At 36.0% G+C, this 20,455-nt stretch overlaps 1 protein-coding gene across 1 annotated transcript; it reads left to right on the forward strand.

The window, feature by feature from the left end:
- The first annotated feature begins 12,681 nt into the window (after positions 1-12,681).
- On the forward strand, positions 12,682-13,623 carry LOC118582889 (olfactory receptor 4K13-like). Its single transcript, XM_036186027.1, has one exon. The coding sequence runs from the start codon at positions 12,685-12,687 to the stop codon at positions 13,621-13,623; it is 939 nt and encodes a 312-aa protein (XP_036041920.1). The 5' UTR covers positions 12,682-12,684.
- Positions 13,624-20,455: the final 6,832 nt, after the last annotated feature.

The following is a 20,455-nucleotide window of genomic DNA, read 5'->3' on the forward strand; positions in this document are numbered from 1 at the left end:
AAATTTGGAATAACCTCTTATATTTTATCAGACCACAATGGCTTAAAATTAAGTTCCAACAACAACAAAAATTACATAAAGCCAACAATCTCATAGAAACTGGAATATGCTCAACTGAATCACCAATAGTTCAAGGAAGAAATAAATAAAGAAATTAAAGATTTCCTAGAATTCAATGAAAATGAAAGTACAACATACCTAAACTTATGGGACACTATGAAAGCAATACTAAGAGGAAAATTCATAGCAATAAATGCCCACATAAAGAAGTTGGAGAAATCTCACACTGGTGACTTAACAGCACACTTGAAAACAAACTTACCCAGGAGGAATAGACACCAAGGAATAAACAAACTGAGGGCTGAAATCAATAAAATAGAAACAAAGAGAACAATACAAAAAATCTATGAAACAAAGAGTTGGTTCTTTGAGAAAATCAACAAATAGACAAGGGCTCATCCAGACTAACCAACAGGAAGAGAGAGGAAATCCAAATACACAAAATCAGAAATGAAGAGGGAGACTTAACTACAGACAATGAGGAAATCCAGAGAATTATCAGCTCATACTTCAAAAATCTGTACTCCACAAAATCAGAAAATCTGAAAGAAAGGGACGATTTTCTGGATAGGTATCACATACCAAAGTTAAATCAAGACCAGATGAACTATTTAAACAGACCAATAACCCCAAAGTAAGTAGAAATTGTCATTAAAATTCTCCCAAACAAACAAACAAAAAAAAGCCCAGGACCAGATGGTTTCAATGCAGAATTCTACCAAATTTTTAAGAAGAGCTAATTCCTACACTCTCCAAATTGTTCCACACAATAGAAAGAGAAGGAACATTACCATACTCTCTTTATGAGGCTACAGTTACCCTGATACCCAGACCACACAAAGATGCAACAAAGAAAGAGAATTACAAACCAATCTCCCTCATGAACATTGATGCAAAAATATTCAATAAATTATCAGCAAACTGAATCTAAGAACACATGAAAAAATTATCCATCATTACCAAATAGGTTTCATCCCAGGGATGTAAGGATAGTTCAACATACAAAAATCTATCAATGTAATACACCATATAAACAAAATGAAAGAAAAAAACCACGTTACCATCCTAGATGTTGAAAAAGCCTTTGACAAAATCTAACACCCCTTCATGATAAAAGTTCTCGAGAGATCAGGAACACAAGGAACATACTTAAACATAATAAAGTCAATTTACAGCAAGCCAATATCCAAGCTCAAATTAAATGGAGAGAAATTCAAAGTGGTTCCACTAAAATCAGGAATAAGGCAAGGCTGTCTGCTCCCCCTATATTTATTCAATATAGTACTTGAAGTTCTAGCTAGAGCAATGAGGCAACAAAAGGAGATCAAAAATAAAGAAATTGGAAGGAAGAAGTCAAATTTTCACTATTTGCAGATGATGTGAGAGTATAAATAAGTGACCCCCAAAATTCTATCAGGGAACTGATAAACTCCTTCAGTAATATGGCAGGATACAAGATTAACTCAAAAAAATCAGTAGCCCTCCTATACACAAATGATAAAAGGGCTGAGAAAGAAGTCAGAGAAACATCACCCTTTACAATAGCCACAAATAATATAAAATACCTTGGGATAACACTAACTAAACAAGTAAAGGACCTTTTTGATAAGAACTTTAAATCTCTGAAGAAAGAAATTGAAGAAGATATCAGACAATTGAGAGATCTCCCATGCTCATGGATACGTAGGATAAACATAGTTAAAAATGGCAAGGGGATGGGGGATGAGAACATGAGATAATGGAATGGCCGACCTGGTGGAAGGACAGAGTGGGAGAGCAATGAAAGAGATATCTTGACAGAGGGAGATACAATTGGGTAAGAGAGAAACCTGGTGCTAGGGATATTCCCAGGAATCCACAAGGATGATACCAGATTAGACTGCTAGCAATAATGTAGAGGGTATCTGAACTGGCCTACCTGGGTAATCAGATTGATGAATACCCTGTCATTATAGAGCCTTAATGCAGTAACTAATAGAAGTAGATGCAGAGATCCATAGCCAAGCACCAGAGCAACCTCCAGGAGTCCAATTGAAGAAAGGGAAGAGGGATTATATGAGCAACAGTGTGTGTGTGTGGGGGGGGGGTTAAGATCATGATGGGGAAATCTACAAAGACAACTGAACCAAGCTCATAATAACTCACAAACTTTAGATCTGTGGAAACTGCATGGGAATGGACTAGGCCCCCTGCGTAAGTGAGACAGTTGTGTAGCTGGTCTGTTTGAGGGGTCCTGGGCAGTGACGTCAGGTTCTATCCCTGATTCATGAGCTCATTTTCTGGAGCCCATTACCTATGGTGGGATGCCTTGCTCACCCTTGATGTGGGAAGGAGCAGGAGTGGATGAGGGGTGCTTGGTCCTGCCTCAACTGAATGTACTAGGCTTTGCTTACTCCCCATGGGAAGCCTTACCCTTTTGGAGGAGGGGATAAGAGGTTGGGTGGAGTAGGGGTGTGAGGAGGAATGAGAGGGGGATCTGAGGTTGGTATATAAAATGAATTAAAAAATTTTAATTAAGAAGAATAAAATCATTGATCTCTAAATGTGTCATGACATTTATGAAGTGGGAGAGATGCTTTGCAGATCTGAATGATACCATCATATAACTTTAGTTAATGAAACACTAAAGCAACTATAGTAAGATCTTTAAAAAGAGGAAACATTCAAGGGGTTCTGTGTTTCATTTGTTAGCAAATGTGGCAAGATTTGTGTAGTTAGAGTTTTCCTGCCTGGCCCACACCATCCAGGCCCATAGACGCTCAGGCCCAACCAAGCAAACACATAGAAACTTATATTGTTTACAAACTATGGCTGTGGCAGGCTTCTTGTTATCTACTTCTTCTATCTTAAATTTATCCATTTCTGTTAGTCTATAAGTTGCCACGTGGCTTGTGGCTTACCAATACCTTACATCTTTCTTGACATGGCTGTGGCTGGCAGTGTCTCTCCACCCAGCCTTCCACTTCCCACCATTCTCCTCCTCCTTGTCTTGCCTACCCTATCCTTCCTGCCTGGCTACTGGCCAATTAGCACTTTATTTATTTTAACCAATCAGAGCAACACATTTGACATACAGAACATCCCACAGCAGATTTGTGTCAAGGTTGCATTTCTGGGGGAATAAATGACTGCCAAATAAAGTTCTGGTGATATTCTAGGAGGTTTCACAATTTAAACTGAAAGATTTTGCTTGGTTATTAGCTTTTAAAATAAAATATATCATTTCCCCCTCCCCTTTCCTCTCTCTAATTTCTCACATGTACATGCCTCCTTGGTTCCCTCAAATTCATGACCTGTTTTTCTTTTTATTGCTGTATGTGTGCATGTGTGTATAAATAGATAAATAGAGCCTTTTCTGTTAATTTAGTGTTACGTTTATGCACATGATTTCAGGACTGACCACTTGGTATTTGATAGCCAATTAGAGGTCTCCTCCCAGGAGAAGACTAATTCTACTCTCAGAATTTCTGAAATTCTTTGCATAGGGCTAGAGCTCTGAAATCTCTTCTTTCCACGTCAGAATTATGTTGGTGTACTGATTGTTCGGGTCTTATTTAAGCAGTCATATTGTTAAAGTATCATGAGTGAAGCTTCTCTGTTATTTCTAGGAGGCACAATCTCGTCACACATATCCTGAACCTTTCTATTATAACCTTTCAATGACTTCTGCAATGTTCCCTGAGCACTAGATGTAGAAGGTGTGTTGTAGATGTATCAGTTGGGGCTGATCAATTGTTATCAATGGTTCTCTGCATTTTGGACCAGTTGTTTTTCTGTAATGGTTTCCATTTCTTATGAAGAGATGTTTATTTGATGAGGGGAGAGAGCTAAAATTTTATGTGGGTATAGGATAAGTATTTAGAATGCACTTAGACTTTCCTAAACCAGTGTTTAGTAAAGTGGTAGTAAGTGATCAACTTCATTTAAACTATGTGTGTGTGTGTGTGTGTGTGTGTGTGTGTGTGTGTACATATAGACTTATATGTTTTACATGTAATTTTAGGTAAAAATAATAATATGAATCCTTATGGCTTTTCAAATATCCTCCCTTCCTCTCCTTCCATTTTGATCAACTCTCTCCTCCCCAAGTAAAGTCCTCCATTTTTTTTCATTTCCCCCATAAAATAACTTATCCCCTCTCTATTGTTCCTCTCCATGGTCCCTTTTTACTTTGTTGGTTTTTGCTTTACTCCAGATTATTTACTCAAAATTGAAGATTTGGGGTTAGAACTTCCGATGAGAAAGGATAACTGGTTTTTTTCTTTCTGGATCTGCGTTATCTTTCACAATATGATCTTTCCTAATTCCATCCACCTACCTGAAAATCTTATTTCATTTTCTTCATACGTGAATAGTATTCCATAGTCCAAATGTACCATGTTTTCATTATCAGTTCTTCAGTTGAAGGACATTTGAGTTGTCTTTTCCTACCTATTGTGAACACAGAAGCAATGAAGATTGCTGAGCAAGTACCTTTGAAATAGGATGCTGAGTCCTTTAATGATATGCCAAGGAATGGTAAAGCTTGATCAATTGGTAGATTTAATTTTAGCTTTTAAAGAATATTCCACTGATTTCCAGATTAGCTGAACTAGTTTGCAACATCACGAATAGTAAATGAGGTTTCCCATTTGCTCACATACTCACCATCATTTGTTGTCATTGATTTTGTTGATCTTGGCCATTCTGACTGGGGAAAGATTATAATAACTATTTTGATTTGTATTTCCCAGATATAAAAGAACAATAAATATATTTTAACATATTTCTTAGCAATTTTAGTTCTTCTTTTGAGAACTCTGTTCATAATCAAATTTCATTTGGCTATCCTGGGTTTTTTGTTTTTCCATATGAAGTTGAGTATTATTCTTTCCAGATCTGTGAAGAATTGTGGTGGTAATTTGATGGGGATTGTGTTGAATCTGTAGACTGCTTTTGGTAAGATCGCCATTTTTACTATGTTAATCCTGCCTATCCATGAGCATGGGAGGTCTTTCCATTTTCTGACATCTTCTTCAATTCCTTTTTTCAGGGACTTAAAGTTCTTGTCATATAGGTCTTTCACAGGCTTAGTTAGAGTAACCCCAAGGTATTTTATATCATTTGTGGCTATTGTAAAGGGTGATGTATCTCTGATTTCCTTCTCAGCCTGTTTGGCTATTGTATATAGGAGGGCTAATGGTTTTTTTGAGTTGACCTTGTAGCCTGCTATGTTGCTGAAGGTTTTTATTAGCTGTATCAATTCCTTGGTTGAATTTTGGGGGTCACTAATATATACTATCATGTCATCTGCAAATAGGGAAAGCTTGACTTCTTCCTTTCCAATTTGTATCCCCTTAATCTCCTTATGTTGTCTTATAGCTCTGGCTAGAACTTCAAGTACTATATTGAATAAGTATGGGGAGAGGGGACAGCCTTGCCTTGTTCCTGATTTTAGTGGTATTGCTTTGAGTTTCTCTCCATTTAATTTGATGTTGGCTGTTGGCTTGCTGTAGATTGCCTTTATTATGTTTAGGTATATTCCCTGTATTCCTGATCACTCCAAGATCTTTGTCATGAAGGGGTGTTGGATTTTGTCAAATGCCTTTTCTGCATCTAGTGAGATGATCATATGGTTTTTTCTTTGAGTTTGTTTATATGGAATATTAGATTGACGGACTTTCGTATGTTGAACCACCCTTGCATTCCTGGGATGAAGCCTTAAATAGATTGTTTTGAATTTTTCTTAATTTTTATTTTAATTAAAATACAATTATTCTGGGCAATGGTGGTACACACCTATAATCCCAGCACTTGGGAGGCAGAGGCAGGTGGATCTCTGTAAGTTCAAGGCCAACTTGGGCTACAGAGTGAGTTCCAAGGAAGACGCCAAAGCTACACAGAGAAACCCTGTATCAAAAAACATGCAGTCACATAATTTTCCCCATTGCCATTCCTTCCCCCAGTCCCTTCAGGGTCCTCATTATCCAACTGTTCCCATGTCTACCCACTGTTACTCCGTCTCAAAATCATGGCTTCTTTTTCTTTGGCTATTACTGCTATATCTGTACACATAAAATATAAATACAATAGTCTGAGTCCATTTAGTGTTGCTTGTATGTACATGATTTTAGGGCCGATCTCTTGGTAGTATACGATTAATTGGGGCATTCATCCCTGGAAAAGGCTAATTCTAACTCTGTGTGCATAATTTAAGTGTATATCATTCTTTTTCTAGAGGTGGGGGGACCCTTGAGATTTCAGGTCTTATTTCAGCAGCCATATTGAGTGTATCTTCCTTCCCTATTCTGTAAGACAAAATCTCACAACAGACTTCTTAATCATCTTCCTCTTACAATTTTTCCACCTTCTACTTTTGTAAAGTTCCCTGGCCTTGGGTACAGGAAGTAGGTTGACAGTGTATTTTATGTTTCTGGGTACTCCCTAATCACTTGCTGTCTGTGTTTTAAACAGTTATGGTTTTATGTGATAATTGTTATCTGGTTTAAAGAATAGTTTCTTTTATGTGAGTATAAGGATAAGTATTTAAAATGCAGTTATAATTGCTTTGTTTTGTAAAGTGCTGGTACTTGGTTACCTACTAATAGTCATAGCTTCACTAGTTCCAGGTAGTTGGCTCATTTGCCAGTACCAGGTATTTTTATTTTTCCATTGAGGAGATATTAAGTCCAATTAGACAGCTGTTGGTCACCACCAAGATATGAATGCCACCATTTTTCCTTTAGGACTAACTTGCAAGACTGGTCATAGACATCACAGCTAGGTAGCAATCTTGACTGCTCCCTTCTGTTGGAAGTTTCTGTTACTATGAAGAACAGTCCTTAGGAAGAAGGTTTTCAGGTCAGATCTAGTTCAAATCTTTGGAGTCCTATATCTGAGATACTCAGTGGCTTCAGCAATGAAGGCTTACATTCAACCTCTGGGAGGCAACCAAAGGTAATAGAAATAGCCTATAGGTTTTGGGAGTCTTTTAGATATTTCTAACCAACCATTTATAAAGGGGTATCTCATGCCTGGTTCTGAGGTTTTCTTTTTCAGATGATCTGTCATTCTTACGGGGAGTATTATCATCCCAAGTAGCAAAACTTCATTTATGATATGAACATATATATCACATGTAAGTTTTAATAAATATGAAAGAATTTTTTCTTAAGGAAAATATCCTTTTTCAAATATCCTTAATGCTATTTAACTCTCTTCCTATCATCCCTCTCCTAAGCTGACCTCCCTCCCCCAATCCCAATTAAAGCCTACTTCTCTGTTTTTCAGAGTTCTTTATGCATTCTAGATATTAATCCTCTGTCAGATGTATAGCTAGCAAAGATTCTTTATCATTCTCTGGACTTCTCTGAGATGATTATTTCTTTATCTGTGTAGAAGCTCTTTGGTTTTTATGAGGTCTTACTTGCCAATTTTAAGCCCTGATTCCTGGGAAAGCTGAGTCCTATTCAGAAAGTCCATTCCTACACATTTATCATATACTATACTGACTTTGTTGTTTTCCACCAGGAATTGTGTTTCAGTTTTCATATTTAGATTTTATCAATTTGGGGTTCTTTGTTGTGCAAAGTGATAAATAAAAATCTAATTTCAGTCATCTGCATGTAGATGTCCAGCTTTCCTAGGACAAATTGTTAAAAATGCTGTTTTTCTCCAACATGTGTTTTTGACATCATTGTCAAATATTAGATGACTGTAGTGGCAAGTAATTATATTGTTCCATTGATCTACTGCTTGCTTATGTGACAGTATCATGCTACTTTGATTGCAACTAACCTCTAATATATCTTGAGGTCTATAATGATGAACTCTCTAGCACTGTTGATTTTGTTCATAATTGCTTGGGCTATCCAGGATATTTTGTGGTTCCAAACAAATTTTAGGATAGTTTTTCCTTCTATTCATGTAATAAATGAGGTGGGAATTTTGATTGGGATTGCATTGAATCCTAAATAGCTTTTGGTAATAGTTACTTTAATAATATTTAACTCTATCAACCAATGGACACGGGATGTTATTCCATTTTCTAGTGTCATTTCCAAATTCTTTCTTCAGAGATTTAAAACTTACATGTCATGATTTCTTCATGGTTGATGACATGTACCAACTCTTCTTAAATTATACATTCAAATGTCACTTGTTCCTTATTTATTTACTACTGTAGAGGTATTTTAAATATAAGATCAAAACAAGTATATTTGAATTGCATATCTTTAAACATAATGGGAAGGGTAATAGGTAGATGACTCACAGAATAAGAAGGTTTGCTGTGCAATTCTGGAAGCTGGAGTTCAGTCCCAAAACACTTGATGAAGTAGAAGGAAAACATCAACTCCACAGTTTTAAACACATACACACACACACACACACACACACACACACACACACACACACACACACACACATATACACACATATACATATATGTATGTATGTATGTATGTATGTATCATGAGTCACATGTACACATATATGAATAAAAAATTTTAAAATTTAAAACCAATGGTGTTTTAATAATTTGATACCCAATTAACACCTGCCACCATTACAAAGAGTTCCAGATAAAACTGAAATATTCAACAAAGTGACCAAGATTGCCTGCCAATTTGACATAGCCTCACCATGCATTAGGGAACTGAATCCACAATAAGGCTTTCATTTTAGTCATATCCCACTCTGTTCAGCTCACACTGTTCAACACATAGCCTCTTATAAACTATAAGAAAATATATTCACCTTGATCCTTATTAATCAAGTGAATAACTTTGAGAAATGGACTAATGTTGTCAGTTCTGGGGTGATTGTCTAAGAATGTCTCCATAATTACACACATACATTATGCACTTGGAATTGCTGGGGATTTTTTTTCAAGACAGGATTTCTCTGTGTAGCTTTAAAGCCTGTCCTGCAACTCACTCTGTAGACCAGGCTAGCCTCAAACTCACAAAATTTGCCTGCCTGTGCCACCTGAGTGCTGGGATTGAAGGTGTGTGCCACCACCACCTGGCTCTTGGTATTGTTCTTAACAGACAAATCCCTAAGATGTGTCCAAGATAATTACAGCCAGGTTATCATCTTGTTCAGAACACAGAACAAGTCAATTGACCCATGGGACAACTTCAGGCAGGGAATATAGGCCACGCTGAGAGGAAGTTCTTCCAAGAGACCATCTCTGGATGACATAAATGTCTTTACAAGCACACATCAGATGGAAGAAAATATGATCTTGGAGAAAAACTTGAGTCTGGTAAATCATCTCGTCTCTCTTATATTCTTCCCTAAGATAATTCTTGAAATATTTCTATGTATCTCCTCTATCAATTCCCATTATGTGTGTACTTGACAATGTTTCTTTGTCTTCTGTCATTTTAGCAGACAATTATTGTGTTTTCTCTACCTTTCCTAATCTAACAGCAATTTCTGTGGATAAATATCAGGGCACATACCACCAAAAGGCACACCCTCAGTGTGTTAGTGTTTGCATCAGAAGATCGTCATTTCTTATCTAATGATCAGTATGAGCAGCAACCAGCTAACATTGCACAATAATTCTCTGTGTCTTAACCAAATTCAGTATTGTTTAATCATAGAGTGCACTGTAGATAAGATAATTTCAGCTTAGAAATAGTAAATGTAATAGCAAGTCAAGGGAGAGTGGGCATAACTTTTATTCATCTCAGAAATCAAATTAAAGCAGTCTACCAGCAAACAAGACATTATGATTATCTACAATACCACTCTAAGTCACGAGGACCTACCATATGTTATCTACTAAAGTGCATAATTCTGACTATATCCACAAATGTTTACAAGAGTATAAATATTGACATTATTGCATAGTGTATATCTTTGATAAAAGACAATCTACATGGAAAAAACATTTAGAGAAAAGAATAAATACTTGGTTCAAATGCTCATGAAATATAATTTGGTGTTTCCTTTGTTGATTTTTATCTTTAATCATCTAAAAGTCAATGTTAGCATTTTCTGTGAGAATTGCCACCAATTTAAAGACAAGAATTACAGATCAAGTAACAGAAGATTCTATTGAATCTAGGCCCTCTAAAATACTTATAGCACCCCTGAGCAAAAGAGAAGGAAGCATGAAATGGTTATTAGGTTTCTTGAAAATAGTCACTATGGCTGATACATCCTTCACATCTACATAGTTACTGAAAAGATGTGTGTCAACTTGGAGGAAATGTAAGCATCAAGTACTTTAAATAAAGGTGATTCTATATATTCTTTCACACACACACAACACACACAACACACACACACATACACACTCATCTTAAACATAGAGTTCAGTTGAACAACAAAATTCTTACCTAAAAGTCTAAAACAGTACAAACAATATTGCTTTAAGATATACATGAAAGTATACAGAAAAGAGGCAACCCCTATGGACTATTTGACTCCAGATACTGTCTTTTCTTTTATACCTTCACAACATAGTATTAAATTAAGTATTTTAATTTAAAGAAATGTAAACAAATACATTTAGGACAAGGCCATACATAATGTCAACTGCTAATGAGAAATCAATCAGATCTGAATTTATTTAAAAATCTATGCTTAGTCTAATAATTGTCTTAAACATTGGTGAATGCTATTAGACTAATAGTACCATTCCTCCAGGATTCTAAATAATAACAATATAAAACTTAATTTTAAAACTGTTACATTTTATTAGCCAGTTGCTTCCTAAGTATATGTATGGTCATCGTGCAACAAATTTCTATCTTAAAAAATGAAATTTTAAATTTCTATCATCCATGTAAATTAAACCTATGCTGGAAATTTTCAGGATGACAAGAAACTAATTTAGAGGTAGAATTAAGATTATAAAAACTTTCATGGGACATGGACCTATTTGGTGTAATATCAACATCATTTTCCTTAGGTAATCGAGTAATCTCTAGAAGATACATATATTTATTTTTAGCATACAAGACTCTCATCTATTATCATGTTTCTATAGCAAATGAATGTGTTATATGATGTCCTCTTTGTTCTCATCCTAACTCCACCCCTGAGTCCAAATTAAAAAATTGGAATGTAAATATAACTCTGATGATAATGTGAGAACTTTTGTTCACCTCCTCTATTTCCTCACCATAGTGACTTCAAAGAATAAAAGAATAAGACCTAAAAATTGAAAAACACCAAGAGTATTATTGAAGGTACAAGAAAATGGGCAATCAACTCCTACCATTGAGCTTGAGTATTTTCTGTTACAGATGAATATAATCACTCTGCCTGTGCTTTGAGGTGAATAACTGCTGTTGACTGAAAGTTCAACATTACATTTATCCAAAGTTGACAATAAAAGACACCCTTTGCTTACATGTTTATGTAATTTATTTTCTCCTTTCAAACAATACAAATGATCAATAGGTAAGTGACAAAATTAGAAAGCAGATAAGAGATGAAACATTGTTCATGTCAGGAAATGATAATATTTGAAAATATAAGAATTTTCAAGATTAGCTAGTAAAATTCAAGGTCAGTGTTTTTGGCTGCTAAAACTGAATTAAATCTAACTGTCAGGGTTCAGGCTTTACTATGATTTGCCTTCTTCTTTGGTTATCACTATTACATGTATTTCTCTTTTTTTTTACTTAAATATATATATATAGCTTTATTCTTATAGGGTTTTCCCTTTGCATTCTTTTTTTCTACTCATTTTTAAAAGAAATATTCTATTCATTTTATATACCAATTACAAATCTCCCTCTCCTCCCTCCTCAACCTTCCCCTCCAACCTACCCCACATTCCCACCTCCTCCAAGGGAAGGCCTCTCGTAGCAGAGCCTAGTACATTCAGTTGAGGCAGGTCCAAGCCTCTACTCCCTGCACTAAGGCTGTGCAAGGTGTCCACCACAGTCACTGGGCTCCAAAAAGTCCACTCATGAACCACATTACATGTATTTTCAATGATAGCTTGCTAATCAGTTTAGCTAAATAATTTCTAGGATAAATTTTTGTTGACAAAATATTGTGATTCTTGTTTTTACATATCAGTCTCAAACTATGTATTTTATGTGGTATTCTGTACAGCTTACCTCCAGCAACATTTTTAATTCAGTCACAGAAATGACTTTATTGGCCATCAGTGGATTTATTATACATGCTGCAAAAACATGTTAATATCTCATCAGAACATTTGTTCTGAAAATCAGTGTAATTTCTAACACGTCCAAAGTTTAAATCTCATTTATGAAGAGTTATGATTACTGGTGATACATTCAGACCATTTTTATTAGACTAGTGGGCAGAAAACACCATCCAGTAAAACCACATACATTGTTTTAGGCTTTTAAATTGCTGTCCTACTTCCTTGCTGCTCTCTTGAGAGGAATTTCCTGATAGAGCATGAGTATAACCGCCACACCCCATGCTTCTCTTCATAGGGAGTTGAACTTACTCATTAGCTTACACTTGGGCAGCAATGTTTCTCAAAGTTGGCAGAGACTTGCCTTTATTTTACATTTTTCTATTTCAAGTGTGGAGGTTAGCTTCCAATGTGAAGGCCAGATTCAACTAGTTAAGCCATTTTCCACACCCCTCTAATTGAACTTTCTTTCTCTGCAGGTTGTTTCTAAAGAACCCCTGAGTAAAATGGATGGATGGAATCAGTCCATGGTATCAGAATTTGTGCTTTTGGGACTTTCCCACTCACAGAATCTTCAGCTCTTATTATTTGTGATGTTTTTGATGATTTATGTGCTCGCTCTATCTGGAAATAGTATTGTCATGTTTTTAATTGTCACAGACCACAATCTCCATTCTCCCATGTACTTCTTTTTGGCCAACCTGTCCTTTGTTGATATGTGGCTTTCCTCAGCCACCACTCCTAAGATGATTACAGACTTTCTCAGGGAACCAAAGACCATTTCCTTTGCAGGCTGCATGTCCCAGGTCTTCTTCGACCACTGTGTTGGTGCAGTAGAGATGATGCTGTTGGTGGTAATGGCTTATGACCGCTATGTGGCCATCTGCAAACCACTCCACTACTTTACCATTATGAACCTGAAAAGATGTACTGGGTTGGTGTTGACTTCCTGGGCCATTGCCTTTGTACATGCCATGAGTCAGCTTTTGGCAGTTGTGCAACTACCTCTCTGTGGTCCCCTGGAAATTGACAGCTTCTTCTGTGACATACCACTGATAATCAAGTTATCCTGCACGGATTACCATGATTTGGATATTTACATGAATGCCGACTGTGGGGTTGTGGTTGTAACCTGCTTCATTCTCTTGCTCATTTCCTACACATATATCCTTATCACTGTTCGCCAGAGCTCTAAAACTGGTGCATCTAAGGCTCTGTCCACATGCACTGCCCACATCACAGTGGTGATGATCTTTTTTGTGCCCTGCATCTTCATCTATGTGTGGCCACTCAATATCACCTGGTTGGACAAATTTCTTGCTGTATTTTATACTCTTATTGCACCTCTCCTGAATCCAGCCATTTATACACTGAGAAATAAGGAAATGAAAAATGCTATAAAGAAATTAAAAAGCTATTTCATGAATCACAAGGGAAATACTTAATGCCAAGAAAATTCACTGTAAATTTCAAATTGATAATTCACCGAAGTTACTACAAACTGATAATTTGGGTATTTAGTTTTATGTACAATTTGTTAAGGCATTCTGATATTTAATAAGCTTAATTATTAATAATTTGGATATTTAACATTTTAATCATATAGAACATTGTAAATTATTTCTGATTGTTTTTTAAAATGGCCCTTCCTCATAGCAAAATTATTCAATTGATTCTTATATCTTCAATAATATTTTTAAAAGAACATAAATGTATCTGTCAGGATTATGCATAGCATTTGTTTTTGTAAAATTCTCTTTAATATTGCTCTAAAATATCAAAAATATATTCTATTTTCAACACACCTACAAACCTTTTATTCACTCCTTTGGAAAAAGACAACATTATTATTTTTACCTTATAACAAAAGTTATAAACTACACACAAATAGCAGTGGTCTTTTATTTAGTTTAGTTTTATTACCTTAATGACAATGAAATAGTTGTATAAACAAATCTAATGCTGTTTTTCCTTAATTATCTGAGTTTCAAGAATTAAAATTTATCCTCTAAGTTATGGTTTATTACTTCAATAAAATCATGAACTATAATCTTTCTGAGACAGTAGCCATGAGCATCCTTGCTAATTCTTCAGATTTAAATATTTCTTATAGTTAATTATATACATATATAATTATATATATAAACAATTATACAAAACAGAAAGCAGGTCAATTGTTCCATCTAATACTAACATTTATTTTTGAATAACATTTGAATATGATCTTTGACATTTGAAATATTCCTAAAATTATCAATTGCATAATAATATGCATCATAATAATATGCATTATAATAGGGTACAATATATCTTCAATTTCTCAAGATAAGGGTTAAAATACAGACAGGAGCAGTAATAGAAGTAAAGCAAAAATTAACATAAATATATAGATAGCTTTTATTCTCTTAATATAGGAAAAATACAAGTGGTAAAATAAAAAAATATCTTTATGAGTGTTAGCTGTCTGTTCAAGTTTATGATGTAAGATATGTTATTACCACAAACACATTTATTATTATTATAAATTTTAATATTTAAAGAAAACTTAGAAATATATATTATTCTTTTGGTAATAAATATTGAATTTTTCTGTAGTTGAAGGATGCAGAAAATAATTTTCCCAGTGACATTTATTTGCTAAATGTCATTGCACAATATACTAAAATAGTAACATTTACCCAAAAGAGTAACTCATGCTAAGAGAAATACCAGAACACCCCTCTTAAGTTCAGATTGTTTTTAACGATTTCATGTCATGATTCACATCCTATTTTTACAAAATGGTATGATTTGTGAGCAATTGTGCTATGCATTCTGAATGGTAGATATAAGCACATTTGGCATATAGGTAACACTAAGTAACAATCAGATACATATTTGACAGCCTCAATTATACTTATATTATCTGTTGTTACTGGTAAGTATAAGAACTTAACAATTTGTATTTCCTGTACATTTTAGATACTTTTCCCCATTTGGCATGCTGAGAACATCCTCAGAATATGACTGTATCCTGTATTCCTTAATGTGGAGCAGACCTTAAATCCAAATAGAAGAGTTGGTTAGCCCATGATAGCCTAACCATTCTTGCACCAGTGGTTCATCTTGCTTGTCAAATCAGTATTGTATCATGTAAAGTCTAGTACTGGGTCAGACCAATAACGCCGTTTCTCTCTCAGTAGCCTCAATAACTTCTGAAACTATGATAGCTAGCCAGAAGGAAAGAAATTTCTAATGACCCTAGAAAACAAACTACCTTTTTACACTTTTTATTTATTCTTCTCTTGTACATCCCAACTGCAGCCTCCTGTCTGCCACTCCTCCCTGTCTCCCTGCCACCTTTCCTTTCCCCAGATCCACTACCCCTTTTTCCCCTTTGGAAAATAGTGTGCCTCCCAAGGATATCAATCAAACATGGCATAATAAGATGTAATAAAACTAGGCACAAACTTTCATATCAAGCCTGGATGAGGCAACCAGTAGGAAGAAAAGGGTCCTACAAGCAGGCAAAAGAGTTAGAGACACCCTCACTCCCACTTTTAGGATTCCCACAAAACCTCAGCCACAGCATATGTGCAGAGGACATGCCCCTTCAGTGTCTGTGAGCTCCTATGAGTCCTGCTTAGCGGATTCTGTGGGCCATGTTTCTGGTGTCCTTGATATCTCTGGCTCCTAAAATCCTTCCCCACTTCCTCACCATCTTCTACAGGGTTTCCCAAGCCATGCCCAATGTTTGGCTGTGGGTCTCTGCATCTGCTACCATCAGCTCCTGAAGGAAGCCTTTGTGATAACAACTGGGCTAGGCACCAATCTATCAATATAGCACAATATCATTAGGAATCATTACATTTACTTTTTCTTTTCTTTTTTTGTTTTGTTTTGTTTGTTTGTTTCTTGTCAGTCATGTTTGGTTCTACCACATGTCTCTGGGCCATCCAGCTTACATACAGTTCCTGGCTGTCCATCTTCCAAACAGCATCTTGGTTTGGACTTCAAGTTAGACCAGCCATTGGTTGGCTACTCCCACAAACTCTGAGCCACCATTGCCCCACCACATCTTACAAGAAGAACAGGTTGTGTTTGGAAGGTTTTGTGACGGGATTGATGTCCCAGTCCTACCACTGGGAGCCTAGCCTGGTTGCAGAAGATGGCCTATTCAGGATTCCTTTACTAGGAGTCCTTGCTAGGGTCACCCTCATAACCTCCCGGAAGTCTTCACTCCACTAGGTTTCCACATAACCCCCTAACTGCCCAACTATTCCAGTCCTCTCTCTCCATTCTAGTTCTCCCTGTCACTCTCTCCTCCACCTGATCCCTCCTGCTCCCATCCCCACACATTCCCAGTGCACCCACTAAACCTTCCCAAGAAGATCCATGCTTCCTCCCACCAAGAGCATTCCTTATTCTTTAGCCTTTCTGGGTCTGCAGAAAGGATTGTAATTATACTTTACTTAACAACTAATATCTACTTATAAGTGCGTACATATGATGTTTCTTTCTGGATCTGGGTTGCCTTGCTCAAGATTATTTTTTTCTAGTTCCATCCATTTGTCTGCAAATTTCATGATGTCATTTTCTCTTAACTGCTCAGTAATACTTGCTCAGGATAATTTTTTCTAGTTCCATCCATATTCCTGTAAATTTCATGATATCATTTTTAATACTCCATTGTGTAAATGTACCACATTTTCTTTATTCATTCTTCAATTGAAGTACATTAGGTTGTTTCCAGTTTCCAAATATTATGAATAAAAGCCTCTGTGAACATAATTGAGTAAGTATCCTTGTGGTAGGATGAAACACCTTTTATGTATATGCCCAAGAGTAGTAAGGTGGGACTTGAAATAGATCAGTTCCCAGCTTTCTGAAGAATCACCACATTGATTTCCAAAGTGGCTATAGAGTTTGCATTCCCACCCTCAGTGGAGGAGGGTTCTTTTGCTCCACAGCATATCCAGCATGAGCCATTACATGTTACTGATCTTAGCCATTCAGACAAGTATAAGATAGAATCTCAAAGTAGTTTTGATTCACATTTTCGTGATGGCTAAGGCTGATGAACATTTCTTTAAGTGTTTCTCAGCCATTTGAGATTGCTCTATTGAGAATTCTCTGTTTAGATCTGGATTCCATTGGATTATTTGGTTTGTTGATGTCTAGTATATTGAATTCTTTATGTAATTTTGGATATCAGGTCTCTATTGAATGTGAAGTAGAAAGAACTATCTTGCTGTAAGAAAATAAAAAGAGACAAAAATATATATTTGTGAACCTTGTGACTGAAATTTTGAAAACAAATGAAAGAAATCTACTCCCGGGAGAACTGGGGAGTTAGCAATGGTTGCTTTTCACCAGAGGACCAAACAAAGAGAATATTCAGTAATGGAATGTTGGACTTACAGTATTTTTCCTTCTTGGGGCACATAGAGATTTTCCCAGAAAGCATCCTATAATATATTGGGCTATATAATAGGAGGTTCTGACTAGAGACCAAAACAATATTTTCTCCTATCAGAGGCATCGTATAGAAACAAAGTAAAGCTACTAAGAAAGCCCTTGGTTTTTAAGGCTCACCATCTAGACATTTTTAAACTTTAAATTGCCTAATAGCATGCCATACTTAACAACATGATATACAACAGTGGTTCCCTGAGAGAAGGTTATGCTGATAAATCATGTATCATAGTGATAACCTAATGACACATGTCAAGCTAAAAATCAAAAGCAGGAAAAAACAACATTAACAGAATAAAAGAACTCATAAATATTTGAGTTGAAATTAATGAAAAGAACCATACAAAGCATCAACAAAACGGAGTTGCTTAATGGAAAGATTAAAATTTCATTAAAAAAAACTTAGCTAAAAATATATAATAAATAAATAAATAAATAAATAAAATTAGAAAAATAAAGGTGATATTACAATACAACCACTGAAATCCAGAGGATCACTAGGAGATGTTTTGAAAACATAACTCTAATAAGTTAGAACACTTTAAGTAAATAAAACTATGCACTATGGCTTACCAAATTTGAATCAAAAAGATATTTAAAAATACCCTTTTCAATCATGAGACATAAATTTGAGGCACTAATAAAATTTAACTCAACAAGTACAAACCAGGAGCAGATAGATGCAGCTCTAAAGTCTTCCAGGCTTTTAAAAACAATTAACGTCCTTAAATGTCTTTCAGACATCCTCTGTTGAGAATTCTCTGTTTAGTTCTATAGCCTATTTCTTAATTGGACTGTTGGGCATTTTGATGTCTAATTTCTTGAGTTCTTTATATTTTCTGGATATCAGCCCTCTGTCAGATGTGGGGTTGGTGAAGACCTTTTCCCATTCTATAAGCTGTTGCTTTGTCTTGTTGACCGTGTCCTTTGCTTTACAAAAGCTTCTCAGTTTCGACAGGTCCCATTGATTGATTGTTTCTCTCAGTGTCTGTACTACTGGTGTTATATTGAGGAAGTGATCTCCTGTGCCAATGTGTTCAAGACTACTTCCTACTTTCTCTTCTATCAGGTTCAGAGTAACTGGATCTATGTTGAGGTCTTTGATCCACTTGGACTTAAGTTTTGTGCATGGCGACAGATATGGATCTATTTGCAGCCTTCTACACATTGACATCCAGTTATGCCAGCACCATTTGTTGAAGATGCTTTCTTTTTTCCATTGTACAGTTTTGGCTTCTTTGTCAAAAATTATATGTTCATAGGTGTGCAGGTTAATGTCAGGGTCTTCAATTTGATTCCATTGGTCCACATGTCAGTGTTTATGCCAGTACCAAGCTGTTTTTATTACGGGAGCTCTATAGTAGAGCTTTAGGTCAAGGATCATGATGCCTCCAGAGGTTGTTTATTGTACAGGATTCTTTTGGCTATCCTTGGTTTTTTGTTTTTCCATATGAAGTTGAGTATTATTCTTTCCAGATCTGTGAAGAATTGTGTTGGTATTTTGATGGGGATTGCATTGAATCTGTAGATTGCTTATGATAAGATCGCCATTTTTACTATGTTAATCCTGCCTATCCATGAGCATGGGAGATCTTTCCATTTTCTGACATCTTCTTCAATTTCAGGGACTTAAAGTTCTTGTCATATAGGTCCTTCACATGCTTAGTTAGAGTAACCCCAAGGTATTTTATATCATTTGTGGCTATTGTAAAGGGTGATGTATCTCTGATTTCCTTCTCAACCTGTTTGTCTATTGTATATAGGAGGGCTACTGATTGTTTTGAGTTGACCTTGTATCCTGCTATGTTGCTGAAGGTTTTTATTAGCTGTATCAGTTCCTTGGTTGAATTTTTGGAGTCACTCAAGTATAATATCACATCATCTGCAAAAAGCAAAAGCTTGAATTCTTCCTTCCCAATTTGTATCCCCTTAATCTCCTTATGTTGTCTTATAGCTCTGGCTAGAACTTCAAGTACTATATTGAATAAGTATGGGAAGAGGGGACAGCCTTGCCTTTTTCCTGATTTTAGTGGTATTGCTTTGAGTTTTGCTCCATTTAATTTGATGTTGGATGTTGGCTTGCTGTAGATTGCCTTTATTATGTTTAGGTACGTTCCCTGTATTCCTGATTGTTCAACATCCCTAATTATCCAGGAAATGAAAGTCAAAATGACTCTGAGATACCATCTTACACCTGTCAGAATGGCTAACATCAAAAACACAGAAGACAGCTTATGCTAAAGAGGATGTGGAGCAAGGGGAACTCTCCTCTACTGCTGGTGGGAATGCAAGCTTGTACAGCCACTTTGGAAATCAATATGGCACTTCCTTAGAAAATTGTGAATCAATCTCCTTCAAGACCCAGCTGTAGCACTCTTGGGCATATACCCAAGGAATGCTCAATCATACCACAAGGGCATTTGCTCAACTATGTTCATATCAGCACTGTTTGTAATAGCCAGAACCTGGAAACAACCTAGATGCGCCTCAACTTAAGAATGGATGAAGAAAATATGGTACATATACACAATGGAGTACTACTCAGCAGAGAAAAACAACGACATCATGAGGTTTGCAGGCAAATGGATGGATCTAGAAAAAATCATCCTGAGTGAGGTAACCCAGACTCAGAAAGACAAATATGGTATGTACTCACTCATAGGAGGATACTAGATGTAAAATAAAGATGACTAGACTGCTACACAATCCAGGGAGGCGACCTAGAAACCGGGACCCTATGAAAGACAAAGGGATCGCCCAATGACAGAGAAATGGATGAGATCTACTTGAACAACCTAGACGACAGTGGGAGTAATAAAGGGC

The sequence above is a fragment of the Onychomys torridus genome, chromosome 4 (genome assembly GCF_903995425.1).
Source record: "Onychomys torridus chromosome 4, mOncTor1.1, whole genome shotgun sequence".
NCBI classification, from domain to species: Eukaryota; Metazoa; Chordata; class Mammalia; order Rodentia; family Cricetidae; genus Onychomys; species Onychomys torridus.